Source organism: Haemorhous mexicanus, unplaced genomic scaffold (genome assembly GCF_027477595.1).
Source record: "Haemorhous mexicanus isolate bHaeMex1 unplaced genomic scaffold, bHaeMex1.pri scaffold_217_ctg1, whole genome shotgun sequence".
Classification (NCBI taxonomy): Eukaryota; Metazoa; Chordata; class Aves; order Passeriformes; family Fringillidae; genus Haemorhous; species Haemorhous mexicanus.
Genome location: NW_026776044.1, coordinates 20607 through 30923, shown reverse-complemented (window position 1 = coordinate 30923; position 10317 = coordinate 20607). Strand labels below are relative to the sequence as shown.

The following is a 10317-nucleotide window of genomic DNA, read 5'->3' as shown; positions in this document are numbered from 1 at the left end:
CCGCTCTTGGCTCCGCGCGCATGCGCGGGGCCGGGCTTTGCAATGACGTCATCCATTGCCCGGAGTGGGCGTGGTTCTCAATGACCACTTCATTATGCAGGTGGGCGTGGCTTTACAATGACGTAATGTATCACCAAGAGTGGGCGTGGCCTCAGAGAGGAAAGAGGCGTGGATTAAACGTCAAAGAGGGCGTGGCCTCCACCTGACAAACCCCGCCCCTTCCAGGTGTGGGCGTGACCTGGCGCCAGGTATGGGATGGGCGTGGCCGGGCGCTGTCACGTGACGCGGGGCGGGGCCTCGGGAGCGGCCCCGGAAGAGGGGAAGGGACGGGACAGGTGAGGGGGGGGAGGGGTCTCGGGGGGGTCCGGGGGGTCCCGGGGGGTCCCGGGGGGGGGCGGGGACACCTGGGAGGGGTCGGGGGGGGGGTCCCAGGTGAGTTTGGGGGTGCGCGGGGGGGTTGGGCGGGGCCCGGGTGCGGCCGGGGGGGTCCCAGGTGAGTTTGGGGGTCCCAGGTGAGTTGGGGGGGGTCCCAGGTGAGTTTTGGGGGGTCCCAGGTGAGTTTGGGGGGGTCTCAGCTGAGTTTGGGGGGTCTCAGTTGAGTTTGGGAGGGTCTCAGGTGAATTTGGGGGGTCTCAGGTGAGTTTGGGGGTCTCGAGTGAGTTTGGGGGGGGTCTCAGGTGAATTTGGGGGGGTCCCAGGTGAGTTTAGGGGGGTCCCAGGTGAGTTTGGAGGGGTCTCAGGTGAATTTGGGGGGTCCCAGGTGAGTTTAGGGGGGTTCCGGGTGGATTTAAGGGGTCTCAGGTGAGTTTGGGGGGTCCCAGGTGAGTTTGGGGGGGTCTCAGGTGAGTTTGGGGGGTCCCAGGTGAGTTTGGGGGGGTCTCAGGTGAGTTTGGGGGGGTCTCAGGTGAGTTTGGGGGGTCCCAGGTGACTTTGGGGGGTCCCAGGTGAATTTGGGGGGGTCTCAGGTGAGTTTGGGGGGTCTCAGGTGAGTTTGGGGGGTCCCAGGTGACTTTGGGGGGTCTCAGGTGAGTTTTGGTGGGTCTCAGGTGAGTTTGGGGGGGTCCCAGGTGAGTTTGGGGGGTCCCGGGTGAGTTTGGGGGGGGTCTCAGGTGAGTTTGGGGGGTCCCAGGTGAGTTTGGGGGGTCCCGGGGAAATTTGGGGGGTCCCAGATGAGTTTAGGGGGGTTCCGGGTGGATTTAAGGGGTCTCAGGTGAGTTTGGGGGGTCCCAGGTGAGTTTGGGGGGTCTCGAGTGAGTTTGGGGGGGTGTCAGGTGAATTTGGGGGTCCCAGGTGAGATTTGGGGGGGTCTCAGGTGAGTTTGGGGGGTCTCAGGTGAGTTTTGGTGGGTCTCAGGTGAGTTGGGGCGGTCCCAGGTGAGTTTGGGGGGGGTCTCAGGTGAGTTGGGGGGGTCCCAGGTGAATTTGGGGGGGGTCCCAGGTGAGTTTGGGGGGTCCCAGGTGAGTTTGGGGGGTCACGAGTGAGTTTGGGGGGCGTCCCCGGTGGGTTGGGGGGGGTCTCGGGGAAATTTGGGGGTCCAAGGTGAGTTTGGGGGGGTTCCGGGTGGATTTGAGGGGTCCCAGGTGGGTTGGGGGGGTCCCAGGTGAGTTTGGGGGCTCTCAGGTGAATTTGGGGGGGTCCCAGGTGAATTTGGGGGGGTCTGGGGGAGTTCCGGGGGGATTTTGGGGGTCCCAGGTGTGTTTGGGGGAGTTTGGGGAGGGTTTGGGGGGCTCTGGGGAAGTTTTGGGGGGTCTCAGGTGTGGTTTGGGGGGTGCCCAGGTGCATTTTTGAGGTCCCCAGGTCGATTTTGGGGTGCTCCAGGTGCATTTTTGGGGTTCCCAGGTGGATTTTGGGGTTCCCAGATCCATTTGGGGTGCCCCAGGTGGATTTTGGAGTCCCCAGGTAGATTTTGGGGGTCCCCAGGTGCATTTTTGGGGTCCCCAGGTGTATTTTGGGGTTCCCAGGTGGATTTTGGGGTGCCCCCACGTGTATTTTGGGTTCCCCAGGTGTATTTTGGGTTCCCCAGGTGCATTTTTGGGGTCCCCAGGTGCATTTTGGGTTCCCCAGGTGCATTTTTGGGTTCCCCAGGTGCATTTTGGGGTTCCCAGGTGGATTTTGGGTTCCCCAGGTGGATTTTGGGTCCCAGTGTTGGGTCCCCAGGTGGATTTTGGGGTTCCCAGGTGCATTTTTGGGGTCCCCAGGTGCATTTTGGGTTCCCCAGGTGGATTTTGGGGTTCCCAGGTGCATTTTGGGGTTCCCAGGTGGATTTTGGGTTCCCCAGGTGGATTTTGGGGTCCCCAGGTGGATTTTGGGGTCCCCAGGTGGATTTTGGGGTCCCCAGGTGGATTTTGGGGTGCCCCGCCCCCCCATGGCCGCTGCCCCTGCCCTGGCCCTGGCCCTGCCCTGCCTCGCCCTGGCCCAGAGTACGTACGGGGGGGGATTTGCGGGAGGTCCTGGGGGGCTTTGGGGGGGGTCCCGGGGGGATTTGGGGGTCCTGGGGGCTTTGGGGGGGTCTGGAGGGGATTTGGGGGGATTTTGGGGGGTCCTGGGGGGATTTGGGGGGGTCCTGGGGGGATTTGGGGGGGTCCTGGGGGGATTTGGGGGGTCCTGGGGGATTTTGGGGGGTCCCGGGGGGCTTTGGGGGGGTCTGGACGGGATTTGGGGGGCCGGGGGAGGATTTAGGGGGCTCCAGGGGAGATTTTTGGGGGGTCTGGGTGGGGCTAGGAGGGGATTTGGGGGGTCCTGGGGGGCTCCAGGGGAGATTTGGGGGGTCCTGGGGGGATTTTGGGGGGGTCCCGGGGGGATTTGGGGGGGTCCTGGGGGGATTTGGGGGGCCGGGGGGGGATTTCAGAGGCTCCACGGGGGATTTTTTGGGGTGTCTGGAGGGGTTTTGAGGCGATTTTGGGGGTCCTGGGGGGCTTTGGTGGGGTCTGGAGGGGATTTGGGGCGATTTTGGGAGGTCCTGGTTGGGAATTGGGGGGTCCTGAGGGGATTTGGGGGGCTCCAGGGGGGATTTTGGGGGGTCTGGGTGGGGCTAGGAGGGGATTTAGGGGGTCCTGGGGGATTTGGGGGGTCTGGAGGGAATTTGGGGGGATTTTGGGGAGCTCCAGGGGAGATGTTTTGGGGGGGCTGGGAGGGAATTTGGGGGGGGTCTCTGGAGAGCATTTGGGGGGTCCCAGGTTGGATTTTGGGGGTGGTCTGAGGGGATTTGGGGGGGTTTTGGGAGGGTCCTTGGGGGATTTGGGGGGATTGTGGGGGGCCGGGGGGGATCTGGGGGGTCCAGGGGTCGTGAATTTTGGGGGGGTCCTGGGGGGGATTTTGGGGATCCAAGGGGGGTCCTGGGAGGATTTGGGGGTCCTGGGGGTATTTGGGGGGGTCTGGAGGGGATTTGGGGGGTCCTGGGGAGGGTTTTTGGGGGGTCCTGAATTCCCCAGGACCCCCCCCAGTGACCCCCCTCGCCCCCCCCCCAGCCTCTCCCAGTATAACCAGTAACGGCTCCAGTAACGGCACCGCCCCCCAGCCCGGGGGGGGGCTCTCGGTCAGTGGGGGGGGTCTTGGGGGGGGATTTTGGGGGGTCCTGGGGGGGCTTTTGGGGGGTCCTGGTTGGGTTTGGGGAGGATTTGGGGGGTCCTGGAGGGGATTTGGGTGGTCCTGGGTGGGTTTGGGGAGGATTTGGGGGGGTCCTGAGGGGGTTTGGGGGGTCCTGGGGGATGTGGGGGGAAACTGGGGGGCCCTGGGGGGGGATTTTGGGGGTCCTGGGGAGATTTGGGGGGTTCTGGGGGGCTTGGGGAGCGATTTGGGGGGTCCTGGGGGGGTTGGGGGGGGCTTTGGGGGGGTCCTGGGGGGTTCTCGAGGGGTTTGGGGAGGATTTGGGGGGTCCTGGGGGGATTTGGGGGGTCCTGGGTGGGTTTGGGGGGTCCTGGGGGAGATTTGGGGGGAAATTGGGGGGCCCTGGGGGGGGGATTTTGGGGATCCCTGGGGGGGAGATTTGGGGGGTTCTAAGGGGGCTTGGGGAGGATTGGGGGGGTCGTGGGGGGATCTGGGGGGTCCTGGGTGGGTTTGGAGGGGCTTTGGGGGGTCCTGGGGGGGATTTGGGGGGTCCTGGGGGGGTCTGGGGGGTCCTGGGTGATTTGGGGAGGGAATTTGGGAGGGCTTTGGGGGGTCCTGGGGATTTGGGGGTCCCTGAGGGGTTTTGGGGGTCCCTGGGGAGTCCTTGAGGAGGATTTTGGGGATCTTTGAGGAGGTTTTTGGGGTCTCGGGATTTGATGAATTCTCCTGGAATTTGGGTTTTTTTACGGGAATTTTTGGGGTTTTTAATGGGGCTTTTTGGGGCTCCCCCTGAATTTTGGGGTTCCCCTGGGATTTGGGGGTCCCTGAGGGGTTTTGGGGGATCCCTGGGGGAGTCCTTGGGATGGGTTTTGGGGTCTTTGGGGTCTTGAGGAGTTCTGGTGGGATTTGGGTTTTTTTACAGGGATTTTTAGGGGGATTTGGGGGTTTTTTGGGGGATTTTAACGGGGATTTCGGGGTTCTAACGTGGATTTTTGGGGTCCCCCGGATTTGGGGGTCCCGCTGTCTCCCCGCAGCCCGCGGGGGTCGTGGCCCTGTCGGTGATTTTGGGGGTCTGGGGGCTCTGGCGCTGCTGGGGGGTCCCGGGGGATTTTGGGGGGTCCCGGGGGATTTGAGGAGTTCTGGGTGCATTTGGGGTTTTTGGGGGGAATTGCTCGGGATTTTGGGTTTCTTTTGGGATTTTGGGGTTTCCCTTGGGATTTGGGGGTCCCTGGGGGGTTTTGGGGGATCCCTGGGGGGGGTCCTTGAGGAGATTTTTGGGGATCTTTGAGGAGGTTTTGGGGTCTCGGGATTTGATGAATTCTTCTGGAATTTGGGTTTTTTAATGGGAATTTTTGGGGTTTTACGGGGCTTTTTGGGGCTCCCCCTGAATTTTGGGGTTCCCCTGGGATTTGGGGGTCCCTGAGGGATTTTTGGGGGATCCCTGGGGGGGTCCTTGGGGCAGGTTTTGGGGTCTTTGGGGTCTTGATGAGTTCTGGTGGGATTTGGGGTTTTTTTACAGGGATTTTTAGGGGGATTTTGGGATTTTTGGGGGGATTTTAACGGGGATTTCGGGGTTCTAACGTGGATTTTTGGGGTCCCCCGGATTTGGGGGTCCCGCTGTCTCCCCGCAGCCCGCGGGGGTCGTGGCCCTGTCGGTGATTTTCGGGGGTCTGGGGGCTCTGGCGCTGCTGGCCCTGCTGCTGCTGGCGGCGCTGCGGCTGCGCGAGAAGCGCCGCACCGAGGGCTCCTACCGGCCCAGCCGCGAGGAAATGGGAGGGGGGCGCCAGGGGAGCCCCCCCGGGCCCGCCCCCGCTGCGCCTGCCCCCCGAGGAACGCCTCATCTGAGACCCCTCCCCAAATCCCGACCCCTCCCCAAATTCCGGGTTCGGCTGCAGCGCTGGAGACGTCGGGGGAGTTGGGGGGAGGGGGGAAAATGGGGTGAGACCCCCCCCCCAGATTCCTCTTTGGGGACCCCCCTCTGGAGGAGGGGATGGGCTGGGACCCCTCCCCAAATTTTGGAGTGGCTGTGACCCCCCCATGCTCAAAATTTGGGGCCCCCTCCCCAAATTTGGGGCTTGTTTGGACCATGGGAGTCATTTTGGGGGGAGGGGTCCAGGGGGGTTTGAGGGGGTCCAGAAGGGCTGGGACCCCCCAGTGTGACCCCTCCCCCTCGAGGAGGGCTCGTCTGGGACCCCTCCCCAAATTTTGGAGTGGCTGTGACCCCCCCATGCTCAAAATTTGGGGCCCCCTCCCCAAAATTTGGGGCTCGTTTGGACCGTGTGATCATTTGGGGGGGGGTCCAGAAGGGTTGAGACCCCCCCCCAATTTGTTGAGGGGCTCATCAGGGACCCCTCCCCAAATTTCAGAGTGGCTGCGACCCCTCCCCAAAATTTGGGGCTCATCTGGGACCCCCCCCCCAAAAAAATTTGGGATTCTCTGGGATGGCCCCCCCAAACCCGGGGGTCCCTGGGGGGGTTTTGGGGGGTCCTGGGGGGGTTTTTGGGGGGGGGGGTCCCTTGATTGAGACCCCCCCCCCGTGGGGTGGGGGAGGGGCACGGCTCAAAGTTTATTTTTGGAAATAAAACAGAAAAATTTGGAAAAAAAAAATTGCCCAAAATTCCCCGAATTCAGCCCAAAATCTGCAGATTTCACCCCAAAATTCCCAGAATTCGCCCCAAAATCCCAGAAATTTGCCTAAAAATCCTGGAATTACCCCCAAAATTCCTGAGTTTCCCTGGAAAATCTGGGAATTCGCCCCAAAGTCATGAGAATTCCCAGGAATTCACCCCAAAATCTCCAGATTTTGCCCCAAAATCCCAAGAATTTGCCCCAAAATCTCCAGATTTTGCCCCAAAGTCCCGGGATTCCCCCCCAAATTCCTGAGTGTCCCCGGAAAATCCGGGATTTCACCGCAAAATCTGGGAATTCACCCCAAAATCCCAAGAATTCCCAGGAATTCACCCCAAAATCTTCCAATTTTGCCCCAAAATCCCAGGAATTCACCCCAAAATTCCTGAGTTTCCCCCGAAAATCCGGGATTTCACCCCAAAATCTGGGAATTCACCCCAAAATCCCAAGAATTCCCAAGAATTAACCCCAAAATCTTCCAATTTTGCCCCAAAATCCCAAGAATTTGCCCCAAAATCCTGGAATTCCCCCCAAAATTCCTGAGTTTCCCCCAAAAATCCGGGATTTCACCCCAAAATCTGGGAATTCACCCCAAAATCCCAAGAATTCACCCCAAAAACTCAGGGAATTTGCCCCAAAATCTCCAGATTTTGCCCTAAATTTCCCGAATTCCCCCCAAACTCTGGGAATTCCCAGGATTTTACCCCAAATCCCAGGAATTCACCCCAAACCCGAGCTCGCCTTCCTTTATTGATCTCCCCGGGGGGAGGGGTGGCAAAAATCCCCAAATTCCGAAGATTTTTCCCAAAATTCCGAAGATTTTCCTCAAAATTCCGAAGATATTTCCCAAAATGCTGAAGATTTTCCCCAAATTTCCGATGATTTTTCCCAAAATTCTGAAGATTTCCCCCCAAATTCCAAAGATTCCCCCAAAATTCCAAAGATTTTTCCCAAATTTCTGAAGATTTTTCCAGAATTCCGAAGGTTTCCCCCCAAATTCCAAAGATTCCCCCAAAATTCCAAAGATTTTTCCCAAATTTCTGAAGATTTTTCCAGCATTCCGAAGATTTCTCCACAAATTCCAAAGATTTTCCCAAAATTCCAAAGATTTCCCCCAAAATTCTGAAGATTTTTCCCAAAATTCTGAAGATTTCCCCCAAAATTCCGAAGATTTTTCCCAAATTTCTGAAGATTTTTCCCAAATTCCGAAGATTTTTCCCAAAATTCCGAAGATTTTTCCCAAATTCTAAAGATTTCCCCCAAATTCCGAAGATTTTTCCCGGAATTGAAAAGATTTTCCCCAAAATTCCAAAGATTTCCCCCAAAATTCCGAAGATTTTCCCCAAAATTCCGAAGATTTTTCCCACAATTCCGAAGATTTTTCTTGGAATTTTTGATTTTTCCGGAATTTTCGGCACCTGCGGGGGGAGGGGAGGGGTCACTGGGGTTACTGGGAGGGGTTACTGGGGATACTGGGGTTACTGGGAGGGGTTACTGGGGTTACTGGGGATACTGGGAGGGGTCACTGGGGTCACTGGGATCACTGGGGTTACTGGGAGGGGTTACTGGGGATACTGGGAGGGTTACTGGGGATACTGGGAGGGGTTACTGGGGTTACTGGGAGGGGTTACTGGGGACACTGGGAGGGGTCACTGGGGTTACTGGGAGGGGTTACTGGGGATACTGGGAGGGGTCACTGGGGTTACTGGGAGGGGTCACTGGGGATACTGGGATTACTGGGGATACTGGGAGGGGTCACTGGCGATACTGGGATCACTGGGGATACTGGGAGGGGTTACTGGGGTTACTGGGAGGGGTCACTGGGGTTACTGGGGATACTGGGAGGGGTTACTGGGGATACTGGGAGGGGTCACTGGGGTCACTGGGAGGGGTTACTGGGGTTACTGGGGATACTGGGGTTACTGGGAGGGGTTACTGGGGATACTGGGAGGGGTTACTGGGGATACTGGGAGGGGTTACTGGGGTTACTGGGAGGGGTTACTGGGGATACTGGGAGGGGTTACTGGGGTTACTGGGAGGGGTTACTGGGGTTACTGGGAGGGGTTACTGGGAGGGGTTACTGGGGTTACTGGGAGGGGTTACTGGGAGGGGTTACTGGGGATACTGGGAGGGGTCACTGGGGTTACTGGGAGGGGTTACTGGGGTTACTGGGAGGGGTTACTGGGATCCCCTCAGCTGGCCTATACTGGTGTGACTGGTGTGACTGGGATGGCTCACCTGGTGTTACTGGTGTGACTGGGATCCCCGCAGCCGGCCCATACTGGTGTGACTGGTGGGGTTACTGGTGTGACTGGTGTGACTGGGATGGCTCACCTGGTGTTACTGGTGTGACTGGGATCCCCGCAGCCGGCCCATACTGGTGTGACTGGTGGGGTTACTGGTGTGACTGGTGTGACTGGGATGGCTCACCTGGTGTTACTGGTGTGACTGGGATCCCCGCAGCCGGGCCGTACTGGTGTGACTGGTGGGGTTACTGGTGTTACTGGTGTGACTGGGATGGCTCACCTGGTGTTACTGGTGTGACTGGGATGGCTCACCTGTTACTGGTGTGACTGGGATGGCTCACCTGTTACTGGTGTTACTGGTGTGACTGGGATCCCCGCAGCCGGCCCGTACTGGTGTGACTGGTGGGGTTACTGGTGTTACTGGTGTGACTGGGATGGCTCACCTGTTACTGGTGTGACTGGGATGGCTCACCTGGTGTTACTGGTGTTACTGGTGTGACTGGGATCCCCGCAGCCGGCCCGTACTGGTGTGACTGGTGGGGTTACTGGTGTTACTGGTGTGACTGGGATGGCTCACCTGGTGTTACTGGTGTGACTGGGATGGCTCACCTGTTACTGGTGTTACTGGTGTGACTGGGATGGCTCACCTGGTGTTACTGGTGTGACTGGGATGGCTCACCTGTTACTGGTGTTACTGGTGTGACTGGGATGGCTCACCTGGTGTTACTGGTGTGACTGGGATGGCTCACCTGTTACTGGTGTGACTGGTGTGACTGGGATGGCTCACCTGTTACTGGTGTGACTGGTGTGACTGGGATGGCTCACCTGTTACTGGTGTTACTGGGATGGCTCACCTGTTACTGGTGTGACTGGGATGGCTCACCTGGTGTTACTGGTGTTACTGGTGTGACTGGGATGGCTCACCTGGTGTTACTGGTGTGACTGGGATGGCTCACCTGGTGTTACTGGTGTGACTGGGATGGCTCACCTGTTACTGGTGTGACTGGGATCCCCGCAGCCGGCCCGTACTGGTGTGACTGGTGGGGTTACTGGTGTTACTGGTGTGACTGGGATGGCTCACCTGGTGTTACTGGTGTGACTGGGATGGCTCACCTGTTACTGGTGTTACTGGTGTGACTGGGATGGCTCACCTGGTGTTACTGGTGTGACTGGGATGGCTCACCTGTTACTGGTGTTACTGGTGTGACTGGGATGGCTCACCTGGTGTTACTGGTGTGACTGGGATGGCTCACCTGTTACTGGTGTGACTGGTGTGACTGGGATGGCTCACCTGTTACTGGTGTTACTGGGATGGCTCACCTGTTACTGGTGTGACTGGGATGGCTCACCTGGTGTTACTGGTGTTACTGGTGTGACTGGGATGGCTCACCTGGTGTTACTGGTGTGACTGGGATGGCTCACCTGGTGTTACTGGTGTTACTGGGATGGCTCACCTGGTGTTACTGGTGTTACTGGGATGGCTCACCTGGTGTTACTGGTGTGACTGGGATGGCTCACCTGGTGTTACTGGTGTTACTGGTGTGACTGGGATGGCTCACCTCTTACTGGTGTGACTGGGATCCCTGCAGCCGGCCCATACTGGTGTGACTGGTGGGGTTACTGGTGTTACTGGTGTGACTGGGATGGCTCACCTGTTACTGGTGTTACTGGTGTGACTGGGATGGCTCACCTGGTGTTACTGGTGTGACTGGGATGGCTCACCTGTTACTGGTGTGACTGGGATGGCTCACCTGGTGTTACTGGTGTGACTGGGATGGCTCACCTGGTGTTACTGGTGTTACTGGTGTGACTGGGATCCCCGCAGCCGGCCCATACTGGTGTGACTGGTGGGGTTACTGGTGTTACTGGTGTGACTGGGATGGCTCACCTGGTGTTA

General features: G+C 58.7%; 1 protein-coding gene and 1 long non-coding RNA gene across 2 annotated transcripts; one reads left to right on the top strand and one right to left on the bottom strand.

The window, feature by feature from the left end:
- Positions 1–236: 236 nt before the first annotated feature.
- CRB3 (crumbs cell polarity complex component 3) lies at positions 237–6153 on the top strand. The gene is given in 6 exon segments (XM_059837705.1): positions 237–335; positions 2065–2085; positions 2299–2420; positions 3468–3535; positions 5178–5336; positions 5338–6153. Coding segments are annotated over 6 exon segments (504 nt in total). The 5' UTR covers positions 237–255; the 3' UTR covers positions 5392–6153.
- A 754-nt stretch (positions 6154–6907) lies between these two features.
- On the bottom strand, positions 6908–8592 carry LOC132322951 (uncharacterized). The gene is made up of 2 exons (XR_009485208.1): positions 8413–8592; positions 6908–7592 (listed from the first exon to the last, which is right to left on the bottom strand). It is a non-coding gene; the product is annotated as an uncharacterized LOC132322951 (long non-coding RNA).
- Between the last annotated feature and the right edge of the window lie 1725 nt (positions 8593–10317).